At 40.0% G+C, this 19,337-nt stretch overlaps 1 protein-coding gene across 1 annotated transcript in view; it reads left to right on the top strand.

Moving 5' to 3' along the window:
• The window catches only part of CYP4X1 (cytochrome P450 family 4 subfamily X member 1), a 56,349-nt gene that overhangs the window by 17,663 nt on the left and 19,349 nt on the right, over positions 1-19,337 (top strand). Inside the window, exons 2-6 of the mRNA XM_075555781.1 lie at positions 3,798-3,939; positions 5,729-5,761; positions 8,031-8,158; positions 15,369-15,496; positions 15,582-15,736. Of these exons, the coding sequence (XP_075411896.1) occupies positions 3,798-3,939; positions 5,729-5,761; positions 8,031-8,158; positions 15,369-15,496; positions 15,582-15,736 (586 nt within the window). The remainder of the gene's footprint in view (positions 1-3,797; positions 3,940-5,728; positions 5,762-8,030; positions 8,159-15,368; positions 15,497-15,581; positions 15,737-19,337) is intronic.

Below are 19,337 nucleotides of genomic sequence, written 5' to 3' on the forward strand. Positions count from 1 at the left end.
TCAAACAATTAGGGACATCAGTGAGGGAATTGGAACAAACCTGAGAACCTTAGCACAAGGAATACATAGGCTATCAGAAATAGGGAAGGATACAAATACAGAGGAGTCACTAATAAACAAGTGGGATATACAGAAGATAAGACACCTGTGTACATCAAAAGAATTCACCAAGAGAGTAATAAGAGAGTCCACAGTCTGGGAAAACATCTTTAGCAATGACACATCAGGCAAAGGCCTTATTACTAAAATTCACAATACTTTGCAAGCTTAAAATAAGAGAAAAACTAATTGTCCACTGAGGAGGTGGGCAAAGGACCAGACAGAAGTTTCACAGAATTTGAAATCCGAATGGCCAATAGACATATGAGAAAATGTTCCTGATCATTAGTCATAAGAAAAATGCAAATCCAAAGAACTATGAGATACCACCTGACACCCTCAAAGATAGCCCAATTCAAAAAATCAGAAAGCAACAAGTGTTGGAGGGGCTGTGGTGAGATAGGAATTATCATCCACTGCTGGTGGACCTGTAGGTATGTGCAGCCACTATGGAAATCGATTTGGCAATTTCTCAAACAGATAGAAATTGAGTTACCATACGACCCAGCAATTCCCCCTACTGGGCATATACCCAGAAGAGGCAAGAAACAAACCACAGCCAGACATCTGTGCTCCAATGTTCATTGCGGCACAGTTCACAATCACAAGGAGTTGGAAACAACCCAAATTTCCATCACAGACGAATGGATTAAAAAACTGTGGTACATACATACAATGGAGTACTATGCATCGCCAAAAAGCAATGATAAATACATAAAGCATATCGCCGCATGGGAAGAACTGGAGAAAATCATGCTAAGTGAAGCCAAGCACAAAAGGACAAGTATAACATGAGTCCGCTGAGGTAAGTTTATACACAGACACACACACACACACACACACACACACGTATGATAAGTGCAAAAGGGGCACAGGGAAAAAACTACTGTATACAAACAATCCAGGGGTTAGGTCCAGGTAGTATGACAGGGGCCAGACCAAATCCAGGGGTACATATGGTAGCCAACTAAAATGGTAGAGAGACGAAAGGGGAAAGACAAAAAAGATGTGTGATGAGGGAATAGGGCACTGACCCACCCAGGGGGAAGGTATTGTCTGTGTCTCCACAGGGAAAGCAGGACCAGATCCAGTGCCAGACGAATGCAGTGTGCCGACAAGGAGTGGGGAGCCAGTGGAGGGGCCTGAGGGCTCGGCCCACATACCAGCTACATGGACAACTGTCCCTCACCCCAGAAGAATTTACTTGAGAGGACGGAACTGAAGCTGCAGCTAGGGGATTGGGGCATGTCTGATCAGAGCAAATGGGAGCAAATGAGGGGGAGGAAGAGAGAGCAGAGCACATCCTGGCCCATCAGACCTGGAGGATGATATCCCCGCTCTGAACAGCCAATGGACAGAGTGGACAATATGGCTGACCCCACTACAAGAAACTCCATCCCTTGTTGGCCCAGGGCCCTAAGGGGGTCAACACTGGAGACTCAGGGCCAGGACTGGCCCAGACTGACCCTGTGACACTGAGGCAAACCACTAAAAGTGTGTGGCAGAGCAACCATGGGAGCAGAGCAGGGAGCCCTCGAGGGAGTACAAAGAACAGACTCTGGGGCCAAAGTATGGTCCCTCATGGGACCTGACTGAAGGACACACATAGAGATCAAAAATCAGACCTTGATCTATTTACAGGTTTTTCTTTCTTTTGAAAAATTTTTTCTTTTAATTAATTTATTCTTATATGGGTAATTGGTTTCCTTTTTAGTTGTCATCCCTGTGTTCTCAGTCATCATCTATTTTTCTATGACTTGATTTTTGGTGCATATTATTATCTCTACAGATCTATCTAGATAAGATAGACTGGATGAATAGACAATGGGACCAATGGTTCCGGGGGGACATGGGAGAGGGGGAGGAGGGGGTAAGGAGGTGGTCTGACCAACCCAGGGAGAGGGGAGCAATATGTGATACAAAATCAGTAGCAAGGAGGGTATGAGAGGCATGGTAGGGATTCAGCAAGGGGAAGGTAACCAAGAGAAATTACAGAAACCCAAATGAAAGCTGAGCATGATAGTGGGACAAGAGGAAAGTAAAAGGAAATAGAGGAAAGAAATAGGTGACAAGGGGTATTTATAGTGGTCTAAAGGTTGAAATGTACATATGTAAACATATTTATATAAGAGTGTGGGAAACAGATCTATGTGCATATATTTATAGGTTTAGTATTAAGGCAGCAGATGGATATTGGCCTCCACTCAAGTACTTACCCAATGAAAGAACACATTCTACTAAACTGGCATGCCAGGATGCACACCTTCCCAACACAACTGCTGAAGAAAAATTTGTACATAAGCAAATGTGGTGAAGAAAGCTGACAGTGCCCGGCAATCAAAAGATATAGCATCTGGGGTATGAAAGACTTGAAGATAAACAAGCAGCCATCTAGCTGAGAAGCATCAAAGCCCACATGGAAGAAGCACACCAGCCTGTCTGACCACGAGGTGTAGAAGGGACCAGTTATCAAATATCAAAGAACTAAAATCATATCAATGGGTGTCCACCTCCCTGATACGATCAATGAAGACATACATGTGCATAAGCAAATGTGGTAAAGAAAGCTGATGGTGCCTGGCTATCAAAAGATATAGCGTCTGGGTTCTTAAAAGCTCGAAGATAAACAAGTGGCCATCTAGTTCAGAAGCAACAAAGCCCACATGGAAGAAACACACCAGCCTGTGTGACCACGAGCTGTCGAAGGGATCATGTATTAAGCATCAAGGAACAAAAAAATCATATCATTGTAAATGTGGGTGACTGCAGAATGGAGTCTCAAAACCCATCAGTAGCCAACCGAACACCCCCTTACTGAAGGGTTGTAGGGAAGAGATGAGCCAGTCAGGGTGCAGGGTAGCAACGATGAAACATATAACTTTCCTCTAGTTCTTAAATGCTTCCTCCTCCCCACTATCATGATCCCAATTCTACCTTACAAATCTGGCTAGACCAGAGGATGTACATAGGTACAGATAGCAACTGAAAACACAGGGAATCCAGGACAGATGACTCCTTCAGGACCAGAGTGGCGATGCCTGGAGTGTGGAGAGAATGTGGGATAGAAAGGGGGAACTGATTACAAGAATCTACGTATAGCCTCCTCCCTGGGGGAGGGACAGCAGAGAAGAAGGCTGGGGGAGATGTCGGAGAGTGTAACATATGACAAAATAATCATAATTTATGAATGATGAAGGTAGGTAAGGTAGGTGGCTGTGGGGAGGGAGAGGGAAAATGAGCAGCAGATATTAAGGGCTCAAGTAGAAGGCAAATGTTTTTAGAATGATGAGGGCAACAAATGTATATATGTTCTTGACACAGTGGATGTATGTATGGATTGTGATAAGAATTGTATGAGCCCCCAATAACTTGATTTTCAAAAAAAAGGGAAAGTAATGACTCAGTCCACTTCACCCTCTCTGATGGGAAAACAGTGCACGGTGTGTGTCATTCAATGTTGCCTTAGATCTAGAGTACAGTTATGCTCATAATAAAAGATAAATACACCAGCCTTATTAGGAAATTATATCCTAAACTTTGGAATCCCAGAGAAAGCATGTGTATCCACTTCCAGAAAAGGATTCAAGTCTCTCTCCATAGGTAACCATATCCAGGTTCCAAACTCCGCATGTGTTTGTAAGAGGGCATGTTTTTCTGGAATGATGAACTTCTCTAACTTTCTTTTCTTCCCACTGCAGTTACTTCAGGATGATGAAATAGAGAAGCTTTCAGAAATTATAGAAAAATATCCTTGTGCCTTCCCTCGCTGGGTTGGGCCATTTCAGGCATTTCTCTATATCTATGACCCAGACTATGCAAAGATCCTTCTCAGCAGAACAGGTAAGAAAAGGATCGATCGAATCCTCCTAAGAGCTGTATACATGAAACACACAGGAAGGAATCAAATGTTCCCAAAGCCAATATTAATATCAGCTCTTTAAAAACCATTGATGAAAGCATGGTGAGATTTCCCAAAAAAAACAACCTAAAGATGATGCCCACATCTTCCTCAATTACTGGTCTTGTTCAGCACACCCCCTTAAAGTCCAGATAGCCATCACCAGATTTCTTGGTTTTGTGAATTTGGCAACAGCAACAAGCCCCCATTCTTATCTCCTTTCTTGAGCGTTTATCTTCAGGGAACATCAACGGTAGCTCTCCTGTTAATAATCTCCTGAGGCAGTGAAGAGATAGACTGGCAGGGAAAGGGAATCAACCACAATGGGTACAACAGGAAGAAAATGTTCTAAAGTTGATCATGGTGATGATTGTGCAGCCTTTCTTAATATGACTGAAATATTGATTATTTCAGTTAATTATAGTTCTATTAAACTGTTTAAGAAAAAAGAGTAGCTCGCTGCTGGTTTAGTATGTAAAACTGAATGCTAGATTGTTAATTTGTTAATCTAACATCTTGATTATAGTCCACATTTTGTTTTTCTTTTTTGCATATTTCTCTGTTATATTCCCTTTTGGGGTATTAAACCTCTAACTCCCTCAACCAATCCTTTTCCATGGTATATTATGTCATACAGTGGCTTAAAAACTTTGGTTTAATATTTATTTCATGACATAGTGTTTCTATTGCCCTTAATAAACCACAACAATTTTAATATGGCCTTTCCCTGAACATCTCTATTCTCCCAGTCCTCTGGCTCTCATTGGTTTCCTGTCTACCTCTGAAGAACAAGAGTTGTAAAAGGTACAGGTTTGATTTCTTAAGACCTCCAAGAAGCATTTGTACCTTACTCTCTAGTGCCAGTTGGCCTACTTGAGTAGTTAATCTGCTTTCCAAAAAGGATAGTATATATTTTCTGCCCCAAAGGTCACTGGGTTGTCCAATGGTTTGCATCTCACTGCTAACCTAAAGGTTGCGGTTCAAACCCACCCATTACTCCCACCAAAGCAAAGGTCTGGTGATCAACTTCCATGAAGATGACAGCAAAAATGCCTATGGAGCCATTCTGCTCAGTAACATGCAGGATCGCCGTGATTCGTAATCAACTCAATGGCAACTAACAACGAAAGTGAACAGTTCCAACCATCGGGAGACCTCTATTTCTGTTGGGGGATGTAAACGCAGGAGGAATCTGGGTTTGTTTGCCTGTCTGCTTTAAGGGGCTTGCTGTTCTCTGTTCCCTAGACCACAGTGTATGGTTGCCCAGGCTTGTCAGGAGCTGCTGGGAGTGAACACTGGACTGTCTTTTGCTTACTATTAATATTTCCAAAGACAAGTTCATTGCCATTGAGTGGATTTTTATTTATAGTGACTCTACAGGAGTTTCAAAATGCTCTTTTAAGTTTCTGAGGTGGTGAATCTTTCTCTTGTATAGTGGCTGGTGGTTTTGAACTTCTAACCTTGCAGCTAGCAACCCAACTAGTAACCCACTGTTTGTAGTCACACAGGAACCAGACCCACTGCCACTGAGTTGATTCAGACACATAACAAACCTACAGGAGACTTTGGGGAGCAGATAGCTTTGTCCCTTGGAGCAGCTGGTAGGTTTGAATGGCCAGCATTGTGGTTTGCGCTCAAATGCTTACCCACCAGCACCACCAGGACCCCTGACTACAGGCCAATGCAAACCCTCAGCAGTAATTTCCTTCTAATATTGTTTGTTTTCTGCAGATCCCAAGTCCCAGTTCTTGAGTCCATGGATTGGTATGTACTGGTATTCTCTCTCCATGAATAAGAGGTACAGCCTGAATAAACTGTATTTCAGCTTTTGCCTGGAGATGTTCCTCATTCCCACAGTAAAGCATTCTGAAGAAATTCAAATTTGAATTAAAAAATAGTAAGAGTAAAATAGGTCTAGACTGAAAGTTACCCAGAACAAATGCAAAATGGCACTCTAAAGTGTTAAAACTAACCAGAACTCAAAGGAATCAAAGATAAGATGTCTTCTGGGTAATTATTCTGGATGCTTATAAGGAAACCATTCTGACTCCTCAATCCCCCACCAAACAAACAAAAAAAGACGCGGTATACGCTAATTGCAATGAGACTTATAAAGGGAAGAAGAGGGAGAAGAACAGAAGGCCAACCATTGGCTAACTTTAACATGATTAATATTAATTTATTAATTGAACTTTATGCTTCCCTTTGACTGAAATCAACTGACAAGGTAGTCCCTAAGTCTCCAGTCACCAGCTACTCTGATATCTTTGGGTATTTAAATTAGGTGCACCTGGCTTCAAATGGGAAGACTGAAGAAGGGAGGGCGAGGGAGTATTAGAAAAGTCGAGTGAGGAAATCAGATGGCAGATTGAATTTTGGGTTGGGGATTTTTTTATGTTTAATGTTTTGCTTTGTAAGAAAACCTTAAAATCAAAGTAAGATGTCTGTATTAATTTTTCTTTTTCTTTGATAAAGGTCAACAGAACACAACTTCCTGGAAACTTTCTTCATTCTGTTCTCTCTTTAAAGTCCCATTCCCATGATGGATGTCATGTTGACTCCTTAGAGCTTGGTCACCATGGCAGCATTTCCCTTAAAACACTGCAAACATATATGCTTGGAGTGCACCCTTTTACCTTTAACCTTTACTATATGAGGTTGCATGTAAGCTAATAAATACATTTGTAAATATGTGGTTTTCAGGGGGAAATTTTCTGAGCCTGCTAAATTTATTTTGTAAGCATTATTTAACACAGTACATGGGTGAAAACAACACAAATATCTTCCTGTTTTCTCATCTCCTCCTTGCAACAAAACCCTTTAACTGGGAACCTTATTCCCATACCCTTCCTCCGCGATCTGTTGATTGTCACTTTGTAATATTCAGAGAGGAATTGGATTTTTTTATCTGAATAGTGAATTGCTTTTAAGTGCTCATTAGCCCACATACCAGTAACTTAGGTGCTTATGGAGTTGTGAAGTGCTTTTATAATGCAATCTTATTGTTGCAGGCATGGTTTATTTTGAAATGGCATGTCCTGAAATAAATAGCAATTCAATATGGCAGATGGGTCATATTCTTTATCTGGAAGAATTTGTGGTATCTGACAAGGAATGGATGTCTTCCTACACAGTAGCATTTGATTCTTTTTATATATCCTTAAGAAAATAGCCAGCAACATGCTTTTAGTATTGGTCTTTGGCTTGGGGTTCTTCCTTGAAGTAGTAAAGTGCATTCATAGTCAAAATCTGTAATAAATAAACACAATTTTGCTGCCAAAATTATGAATACAACATGAAAAATAACAAAAAATATTAAAAACAATGAAATTTGAACATAGGGAAAACATTCTGACTCAAGGGTAAAGAAAGCTCAAAGAAGTTAGGTACACTGAGGCAAATAAAGAGAAGAGGAAGGAGAAATTTAGAAATTCACCCATTGGGTACTCTTAATATGATTGGCTGAACCTACTTTCTTTCTCCTTTTACTGAGATCAAGGGATAAACGTTCACAAGATGGTCACTGGTCCTCCAGTCAGTCATATCTTTTGAAATTCAAACTTTGTAAACTTGGCTTCAAACAAAAAAGAAAGGATTTGCAACTTTGAGAAGAAGAAAAGCTGCTAGTGGGGTAATTTTGGTCAGGGATTCCTTTAAAGTAAATATTTGGTTTCGTTAATAGAACACCCCCCCACACACACACACACACACATATCAAAGTAAAATATCTACTATGTTTTTCTCTTTGATAGTGGTAGTTGTTGATTTTAGGATTGGTACCATATTTATCAGACTTCAAAATGTCATGTTGAATATTTAAAGCTTGATCACCATGGCCATATTTCCCTTAAATACACCCATGCCCATGTCTAAACATAAAGCTCACCCAATCCTAATGTATCAGCACTACACAGATATTTCACTATATCACAAACTGCTGTGTCCCTGATCTGTCAATGATCTCTGTGTTTCTCATCTCTCTTTCATCTCATCTAATAAAACAGCATGGGGTTTGTGCCTTTTATTTCTCAAGGTCAAGGGCTACTGGATCTACATGGGCCCAAGTGGTTCCAGCACCGCCACCTGCTGACTCCAGGATTCCACTTAAACATCCTGAAACCACATGCTGAGGTGGTGGTTCATTCTGTGAATACACTGCTGGTAAGTGAGAGTGTTTGCTGTGTGGATTCTTAACAAGAAGAATGTTTTGAATGGGTCGAAACTTAAGTCTCGGGGACAAGCTGCCTCCTGTAAGTAGGGGAGGATCATGAGGCACTGACCTGCACCCTCCAAATGGACAAAAGTATGCTGCAGAGGAACATCTCTATGGACAGTCTCTGATTTATAAATGATCTCTATTCCAAATTTACACTCACACCTTAGTTGTATTTTTAAATTATATTTATTTTAAAATTAGATAATTCCTCCACACATTGTCATCGTAAACATTGCAAACACCACACAAAGTCTCCACCCTCCCTCATCTGCAATAACATTTTTTCTGAAAGAGAATCCCCCTGTAACCAACTTTTTGATTGGGTGTTCAGTCAAATTCAGAGAAGCAGATTTAACCTAAAGTCTAATGGAATTCTGGTGATACTGCCCTTGTGAATTCTTTATCTTTTTTTAATCATTTTATCAGGGGCTCATACAGCTCTTATCACAATCCATACATTCATCTATTGCATCAAGCACATTTGTTGCCATCATCGTTTTCGAAACATCTTTCTACTTGAACCCTTGGTATCACCTCCTCATTTTTCCCTCCCTCCTTCACACTCTCTCCCTCATGATCCCTTAATAATTTATAAATTATTATTATTTTTTCATGTCTTACACTGACCAATGTCTCCCTTCACCCACTTTTCTGTTGTCCATCCCCTAAGGAGAAGGTTATATGTAGATCATTGTGATCAGTTCTCACTTTCTCCCCCACCTTCCCCTTACCCACCTGGTATCACAACTATCTTTTTGGTCCTGAGGGGTTTATGTGCCCTGGATTCCCTCTGTTTCCAGCTCTTATCTGTATTCATGTACATGCTCCAGTCTAGCTGGAGCTGTAAGGTGGAATTAGGATCATGATAGTGGGGAGGAGGAAGCATAAAAGAACTAAAGAAAAGTTGTATGTTTAATCGGTGCTATACTGCACCCTGACTGGCTCGTCTCTTCCTTGTGACCCTTCTATAAGGGGATGTTCAATTGTCTACAGAGGGGCTTTGGGTCTCCACTCTGCACTCCCCCTCATTCACATTGATATGATTTTTTGTTCTGGGTCTTTGATGTCTGATACCTGATCCCATTGACACCTCATGATCACACAGGCTGTTGTGCTTCTTCTATACAGACTTTGTTACCTCTCAGCTATGTGGCCGCTTGTTTATCTTCAAGCCTTTAAGATCCCAGACACTGTATCTTTTGAGAGCGGACAACATCAGCTTTCTTCACTACATTTACTATGCTCAAACTATAAATATAATTGATATCACGTGCAAGTAAAATGTGGCTGGAGATCCTCCAACAACAGTTGCAGTAGTACATTGACAGGGAGCATCCAGAGGTTCAGGGTGGATTCAGAAGAGGAGGTGGAACAAGGGATATCATTGCTGATCTCAGCTGGATCTTGGCTGAAAGGAGAGGATCCCAGAATGATGTGTACTTGTGCAAACCGCGAAAAGAGAAAGGCCCTCAATGAGATGGACTGACACGGTGGCTACAACAATGTTCTCAGGCATAGGAACTATTCTGAGGGTGGTGAAGGCTGGGCAGGGTGTCTCGTCTATTGTCCATAGGGCTGCTATGGGTGGGAACCAACTGAATGACACCTAACAACAGCAACATAAACATTTCGATGTACTTGTACTCGTATGCAAAGAATACTTGTTATTAAAAATAATTTTTCAAGTAGGGGCTTTTGGCAGTTTAACATCAAACTAAATATTTCAGACAATGGAGACAGTATTATTTGTGGGTAGTTAAGATCATAATTACACATTTCATTATAATACTTTAGTCTTCTCAAGTTATCTTTTGAAATTATCTTTTCAGCTCCTTTATTTAACCATTTTTCCATTTGTTTAAGCTATTTTATGTTCAAAAGTGAGTTTCAGGTTCTGTTTTGCTCCTTTCTTCCTTTCCTACCTTTTCAAACCCTTTTGCTTTTGTTATGTATAATATCCTAGATGTCGTTCCCCAACTTGTCAGGTATTTTGTCATTTGTGTTTAATGCATCAAATCTCTTCTTGAAATGGTCCCTAAATTCAGGTGGGATATAATCAAGGTTGCATTTTGGCTCTTATGAACTTGTTTTTATTTTCTTCAGCTTCAACCTGAATTGCATATATTTTAGAGGACAATTCAAGAAGACAGTAAAAGTACTATAATTAAATGTGTAAAACCTGTGGTTAAAAAGCCAAAAGAGAAGATCACGTTGACATTTCTCAGGTTGAAAGAATAGGAGAAAATATCCAAGTGTTGAGTGTATGGAATATTGAAAAATTCTATGGGTAAAATATTGAATGCCACAGAAGCATTAAAAAATGGGAGAATACATAGTCTCTGTATCTAAAAGAACTGGTTGACATTCAACAATTTCAGGAGAAATATGATTAAGAACTAATGACACTGCGGGGGTAAATTCCAAGCTGTACCGAAAGGATTGGTAGTAAACCAGGCTTCAGGAGCTGATGGAATACCAATTGAGATGTTTCAACAAATAGATGCAATACTGAAAGTACTCATTTATTTGTGCCAAGAATTTGGAAGACAGCTACTTGGCCAACTGGCTAGAATTCATGCACATTCTAAAGAAAGGTAATCCAATGAAATTCTGAACACATGAAACAGTATCATTAATATTACATACAAGTAAAATGGTTTCAACAGTACATAAAGAACTGCCAGATTTTAACAGGTGTCAGAAGAGGACATGCAACAAGAGTGTCATTGCTGAAATCAGATGAACCTTGACTGGAAGCAAATACTATAAAGATGTTCCTCTGCATTTTGTTGACTAGTGTGGTGGTTACATAATTCCTGTCAACTTGAATGAAGGGGTGGAGTCTAGCCTGTCAATTGAGTCACAGCTTGATGACTCATCTAGAGGCATGATGGACATATGTAGCTCACTGGAGACCAGGCTCACTCTCTCTACCTTCCCTTTTCTGCTGTTGAGACACTCAGAGAGCTGGAGGAGACACGTGAAGACCCACGCCAACGCTGAGATGCTTCCACTGCCACTGGATCCACAAGACCTTCTACCCATTGGCCTGCGATCTTCCTCGGCATCAATGCATGTGCTGCATGAGTCTAAAGTGGAATTTTTGGACTAGTATTGGAGATATGGGCTAATATTGGACTAGGGCTCGATCCAGACTGGGTTGGGATGTTTTCTCGATATACAATTGCTCTTTTATATATAGTTCTTTCTTATACACATGAGTGTCTATAAATTTGTTTCTCTAATCAAACCGGACTAACACAAATATGTAAGGGCATTTGACTTCTTGGCTTGTAATAAATTCTGGAGAGCTTTAGAAAGCATGGGAATTCCAGAACTCTTGTGCTGATGTGGAGCCTATACAGAGATCAAGAGAGAGTCATTTCAACAAAACAAGGAAATACTGGGCATGGTTTGAAACCAAGAAAGATGTGTATCAGAATTGTATCTTTTCACCATATTTATCCATACTGGATCCTGAACAAATGATTTGAGAAAATGGATTACAGAGAAAAGAATTGTAGCACCAGGATTGGAAGACGGCTCATTAAAAACTTGTGTTGTGCAGATGACACAATCTTGCTACAAAACACGAGCAGGTCTTACTGTACTTACTGTTGAAGATCAAAGACTACAACTTTCAGTATGAATTATATATCAATGTAAATAAACAAAAATCCTCACAACTGGACAAATAAACTACAACATGATAAATATAGATAAAATTTATCAAAGATTTTATTTTACTTTACTCCACAATCAACACTCATGGAAGCAGCAGTCAAGGAATCAAATGATATATTACAATGCTTCAAAAGACCTATTTAAAGTGTTAAAACTGATCACAGTGATCTAACAGTCCCCTACCAGGGGGATGGATAACAGAAAAGTGGGTACAGGGAAACACTGGCCAGTGTAAGACATGATAAAATAATAATAACTTATAAATTATCGAGGGTTCATGAGGAAGGGAATGGAAAAGAGGGAGGGGTAAAATGAGGAGCTGATACCAAGGATTCAAGTAGAAAGAACATGTTTTGAAAATGATGATGGCAACAAATGTACAAATGTGCTTGACACATAGATGGATGGATAGATGGATGGATGGATGGATGGATGGATGGATGGATGGATGGATGGATGGATGGATGGATGGATTGTGATAAGAGTTGTTTAAGCCCCCAATAAAATTATTTATTGAAAAAAATTTAAACTATATAGAGGAAAAAATTATGTAAAAATCATTACAAACAAGGGGAAAAATAAGCAAAGATATCATTTTAAGGACAAAGATGCACCTGATCCAAGCACTTGTATTTTCAATAACCTCATATGCATGAGAAGAATTGATGCATCTTCATTATGGTATTGGAGGTCTATGAGTAAATACATTTTAGATGCACAAACTGAATGAGTGTGGGAGAGAAAGTGGAGTACTCCTACAAATATATGTAGGTTTGACAAAGGATTTGCACATATATATATTTACCTCTGCTGCAAATATACCCATGAATATGGTGGAACATACAGAAGGTAAAGTTAAGAGTGTTCTTAGCCATCACCTTGAAGGAATAAGTTGCTGGGCCTGAGGGCTCAGGAGACTGTCTCAGGGACACCAAGATGAATTGGCAATGGTAATACTCATCCTGGATGAGTCTTCAAAGCTTGAAGGCTCAGGTGAAACTATTGGTCTTTCCCTCTTTGGAGGAAAGAAGAGAGATGAAAATTGAGTGTACATAGAAGCAACTAGTGCATTGAACTAATGTTCCATGTAAACATTGATCTCCACTACCTTGAGGCCAGAAGAACTAGATGGTGCCTGGCTACCGCTACCAACTGCTCTGAAAGGGAACAGTATAGAAGGCCTTCGATAGAGTGGAACCCCTATGAGGATGGTCCTTAGTTACCCTTCCAGTCTGGAAATGAACTCAGCCCAATGCTCAATTTTCACCCAAACAGTAGACAGGCGTGTAGATGGTATAATAACACTATGGATGGATGCACATGTTGGAATAATCAACCATTTGAGATGGAAAGGGCAGAATTTTCCCCAAAGACCTAGTTTAAAGGGGTTAGGGAAGAAAGAGGAATGAAAAAACAGGGCTGATCAGAAGGAAATGGGATGAGATGTTTCATTGTGGTGATTGAAATCAATGAGATGAAACAAAATGTTTATGAAATGTTGGATGGAAAACTGGTTGACTTTGTACACCTTCACCTAATTCACCATAAAAAGAGAAGTATTTGATTGCTGGGGACCAGAAGAATGTCTTAGAAGAGTTCTGCCAGAATGTTTCTTAGAGCAAGGATACTTTGTCTCCTGTACTCTGGGCATATCAGTCGGAGAGACCACTCCTTGACACAGTGGTTACAACAATAGGCTCAAACATAATCGTCATTGTGAGGATGCTGCAGAACCAGGCTGTGTTTTGTTCTGTTATGCAGAGTCACTATGAGTCGGAATCATTGCAATGGTACCTCATGATAACAACAGATAGAATGGGCACCATAGTCTTAGTGATGCAGAGGGTTAAGTGCTTGACTACTAACTGAAATGTTGGTGGTTTAAATCCATCCACAAGCTCCTTGGAAGAAAGGCCTCATGATCTCTGTAGAAAAATGAGCCATTGAAAACCCTGTGGAGCACAATTCTGCTCTGATACATATGGGGGCACCCAAGTCAGATTTGCACTGATGGCAACTATTTTTTGTTTGTTTGTTATTTTTTGGTTTGGAATGGGTACAGGTTGTAGCTTAAGAAGGAACCACTCCCCTACACCCACCCCAAATTGATCCTATTCACAGTTTCTCTCTGATCTCCATTTCTAGACACCAAAATGTCTTTGAAAATATGCAAATTTAAAAATAAATTTTTTAATTAAAGAAAGAAAAGATCCAAATTTATTTTTATATTTTTATTGTGAATTTGGTAGTTACAAGCAGTAACGGGGTTTCTAACACTTTGGGGAGTCAAGCTGGAAGATGCCTTGGGGAAACTCCGTATAGTTATGGGTCTTGAAGCAGATTGTCTGTTTCAAAGGACTGGTTTGGAGTTGCAGTAATAATTCAAAGACCTCATATTATTCACTCAGCTACTGAGTATAGAGGCAGTTTTCTCCGTGCTCTTTCTTACCCAGCTGGGTATATTTTCCTCTTTCTTGTGCCCAAAGTAAAAGTTAACTTATTAGGAGGTAGCGAGGAGGGAGGGGGGGAAAATGAGGAGCTGATACCAAGGGCTCAAGTAGAAAGCAAATGTTTTGAGAATGATGATGCAACAGATGTACAAATGTGCTTGACACAATGGATGGATGGATGGATGGATGGATGGATGGATGGATGGATGGATGGATGGATGGATGGATGGATGGGTGGATGGATGGGTGGATGGATGGATGGATGGATGGATGGATGGATGGATGGATGGATGGATGGATGGATGGATGGGTGGATGGATGGATGGATGGATGGATGGGTGGATGGATGGATGGATGGATGGATGGATGGATGGATGGATGGATGGATGGATGGATGGGTGGATGGATGGATGGATGGATGGATGGGTGGATGGATGGATGGATGGGTGGATGGATGGATGGATGGATGGATGGATGGGTGGATGGATGGATGGATGGATGGATGGATGGATGGATGGATGGATGGATGGATGGATGGATGGATGGATGGGTGGATGGATGGATGGATGGATGGATGGATGGATGGATGGATGGATGGATGGGTGGATGGATGGATGGATGGATGGATGGATGGATGGATGGATGGGTGGATGGATGGATGGATGGATGGATGGATGGATTGTGATGAGAATTCTACGGGCCCCCAAGAAAATGATCTTAAAAAGAAAAGGAAATCTTGCACATTCGTAGCGACACTACGAACGGGAATCAAAAAGGTAAACATCTAGAAAATAACAATGGCAGCTTATGTACCAATATTCTTGATACAATTGATGTCTGGGTTGTTGTAAGAGCCCCCAAGAAAATGATATTTTAATAATAATTTTAAAAGTTAACTTACTATATGACCTCTAGTTTCTGTTGGGTCAAGGTTGCCTTCCGTAGAGCTTGTGGGCAGGGTACATGGAGAAACAGTCAGTTTGATGATGACGCTGATACTGATCTTGACTTCCTGTGCCAGGATAAGTGGGAGACGATGTTAACCACTCAGCACGCAACTGTGGAAGTCTTTGAGCACATCAACATGATGACCCTGGACATTCTGTTAAAATGTGCTTTCACAAAGGATACCAACTGCCAGATAAACGGGTCAGTAATGGGAAAAAGTAATAAGATATTTGCAAACCATTATTTAAATCACTTTTTAACACATTGTCTCAACTTTCTCTTCTAGCTCCAGTGACCCTTATGTAAAAGCACTGTTTGAATTCAACAAAATCATCTTTCATCGCACACAAAGTTTCTTGAGCCACCATGATATAATTTTCAATTTAAGCTCAGAGGGCCAATGCTTCCAGGAATTAAGCCAAGTGTTACATCATTATACAGGTATGTCTTAGATCTAGGCTGGCCAAGTCCATACACTGTCATCATCACAGTGTGTTTATATAGGTTAGGCCCCAGTATGAAAAGAGAAACCATGATTTTTGTTATAACTTAGCTTTATGTAAACACTGATCAAATGAAGGATAACTTGAGCCCTTTGGAAGAGGTTACTATGTCCATAGTACCTAACTTTATCAGGACTTTTCAATGTATTATGCAGTTTTATTATGTGTAATTATTACCAGCAAAAATAATATAAGTGGGCATTTAAAATCTCAAAGCATATGTCATATGGTTTTAGTGATATAATTGCAATGATAATGATAGAATGGGAATGAATAAGGGGACAGAGTCAGCAACATAAATTTCAAAACAAGCTTGATTCAAGAAGAAAGAGATTTGTAAAACATAAAAATTGAAATAGATTAAGCTTTTAAAGCAAGTCAACATTACTTTTCATGAATGATATATTGTACCCCAAATTATCATAACTTACTTAAAAGTTCATATTATCAAGGGATTTGAGAACTATTCTAATGATAAATATGATAAATATTCTAAATTGACATGTGTAGTTGAATCTGTTTCTAGACTTTCTATTTTATTCCATTGATCTGTCTATTTATGTGCTAGTCTCACTGCTTTAATTATAGAAATTCATAGCATCTTGTCATATACTGCAAATCTCTTCCTTTTCATTCTTTTCTTAACTACTATATGCTTATTTTTCTATATGGGCTTTAATATCAATTTGTCTAGCTCCAGAAGAAAAGTTTCTAGTATTTTTCCTGGGATTATGTTAAATTTGTGAATTAGTCTCAGAGAACTAATATCTTGATGATATGGCAACATCATATTCAAGAATAAAGGTTATCTTCCCATGTCTTTCCAAGTTTATGTTGTAGTCTTTCATAAGTTTTTTTATCCATATGTAATTTTTTTCTAAATCATTTTTATAGGGACTTGTACAACTCTTATCACAATTCATACATCTATCTATGTGTCAAGCACGTTTGTAAATTTGTTGCCATCATTTTCAAAACATTTTCTTTCCACTTGAGCCCTTGGTATCAGCTTCTCGTTTTTCCCGACCCTCCCATGCTCTTCCTCCCTTATGATCCATATGTAATTTTTGCATGTAAATATTTCACATTAGTTATTAAGTTCATTCCTATACACTTTATCTTTTTTGTTTGAATTTTCTCTCCCATTAGTCTTTTAAACTGTCTACTTATATACATGAATGCTATTAGAATTTACAGTGGTCAGTGTAGGATATGAAAAATAATCATTTATATTTTATCAAGGGTTCATGAGGGTGAAGGAAGGAGGGGGAAAAGAGGAACTGATACCCAGGCTCAAATAGAAAGCAAATGTTTAGAAAATGATGATGGCAACATATGTACAAATATGCTTGATACAGTTGATGTATAGATTGTTATACGATCTGTAAGAGACCTCAAAGCAATCTTCAAAGAAAAAAATTTACATGGTCAAAAGAGTTCAGCAAGATCCCAAACCAGAACCAAGCCCATTGCCATTCAGTTGATTTTGATTATTAGCTGCTCGACAAGACTGTAAATCTATATAGAAACAGGCTACTCCATCTTTCTACTCTTTTTCTTAAATTCCTTTTTTTAATTTAATCGTTTCATTAGGGGCTCATACAACTCTTGTCATAATCCATACATACATCAATTGTGTAAAGCACAGTTGTACATTCATTGCCCTCATCATTCTCAAAACATTTGCTCTCCACTTAAGCCCCTGGCATCAGCTCCTCATTTTTTCCCTCCCTCCCCACACCCCGCTTCCTCGTGAACCCTTGATAATTTATAAATTATTATTTTGTCATATTTTCCCTGTCCAACGTCTCCCTTCACCCACTTTTCTGTTGTCTGTCCCCCAGGAAGGAGGTCACATGTAGATCCTTATAATTGGTTCCCCCTTTCCAACCCAGCCTCCCTCTACCCTCCCAGTATCTCCACTCACACCACTGGTCCTGAAGAGATCATCTGCCCTGGATTCCCTGTGTTTCCAGTTCCTATCTATACCAGTGTACATCCTCTGGTCTAGCCAGACTTGCAAGGTAGAATTGGGATCATGATAGTGGGGGGTTGGGGAAGCATTTAGGCACTAGAGTAAAGTTGTACTTTTCATCGTTGCTCCATCGCACCCTGACTGGCTTGCCTCCTCCCTGAGACCCTTCTGTAGGGGGATGTCCAGGGCCTCCAAATGGGCTTTGGGTCTCCACTCCACGCTCCCCACCTCATTCACTATGATACGATTTTTTGTACTGATGATGCCTGATACCTGATCCCTTCGACACCTCGTGATCACACAGACTGGTGTGCTTCTTCCATGTGGACTTTGTTGCTTCTGAGCTAGATGGCCGCTTGTTTACCTTCAAGTCTTTAAGACCCCAGATGTTATATCTTTTGATAGCCGGGCACCATCAGCTTTCTTCACCATATTTGCTTATTCACTCGCTTTGTCTTCAATGGTTTTGTCGGGAAGGTGAGCATCATAGAATGCCAATATAATAGAAGAAAGTAATCTTGCATTGAGGGAGTACTTGAGTGGAGACCCAATGTCCTTCTGCTACCTTAACACTAAACCTATAAATATATGCACATATATCTATTTCCCCATCGTCATATATAAATATATTTGCACATGTGCATGTCTTTATCTAGACCTCTATAAATGTCCTTTGCCTCCCAGCTCTTTCCTCTATTTTCCTTGACTTTCCTCCTGTCCCACTATCATGCCAAGTCCCCACCAGGGTTTCAGCAATTCCTCTTGGTTACATTACCCTTGATCATGCCCTACCAGGCCTCCTACACCCTCCTCACCACCAATTTGTATCACTTGTTGTTCCCTTGTCCCTGGGTTTGTTAACACCACTACCTTTCCTTCCACTGCCCCATCTCCCATGTCCCCCTGGAACTGTTGGTCCCGTTGTTTTCTCCTCCAGATTTTTCATTCAGCCTATCTTATTTAGACAGACCTACGGAGATAATAACATGCACAAAAACAAGACAGAGCAAAACCAAGCAACAATATACAAGAAAACATCAACAAACCAATGACAAAACAAAACACAAGAAGGAAAAGCTTGTAGTTAGTTCAAGGATTATTTGTTGGCCTTTAGGAGTGTTTTCCAGTCCAGGCTGTTGGGGAACCACGCCCTGGCCCCAAAGTCCATCTTTCTTCTGTGGAGAGGCTGGTGGTTTTGAACCACAGACTTTTAGGATAGTAGCTGAGGACTTTAACTACTGTGCCACTAGGAATCTTTCAGCAAGGAAACAGAGTATTGTTTGAGGTAGTTCTGTTATCGGTTGTCTAGGGTTTTCTTATTATACTTTTGTGTCACCTGCAAAAAGAGATATTTCAGTGTGTTTCTAATTCATATCCTTCTAATTGTTTCCTCTTGTCTCATTGCATTGGCTCTCACTGCTGCTCACTCTTCCAAGAAGCTGATTCCAACTCCGACAGGACCCAGTAGAACCACCCCTGTGGGTTTCTGAGACTATCAATCTTTGTGGGAGTAGACAGCTTCATCTCTCTCCCACGGAACAGCTGGTGGTTTTGAACTGCTGAC

Source organism: Tenrec ecaudatus, chromosome 1 (genome assembly GCF_050624435.1).
Source record: "Tenrec ecaudatus isolate mTenEca1 chromosome 1, mTenEca1.hap1, whole genome shotgun sequence".
Taxonomy (NCBI): domain Eukaryota; kingdom Metazoa; phylum Chordata; class Mammalia; order Afrosoricida; family Tenrecidae; genus Tenrec; species Tenrec ecaudatus.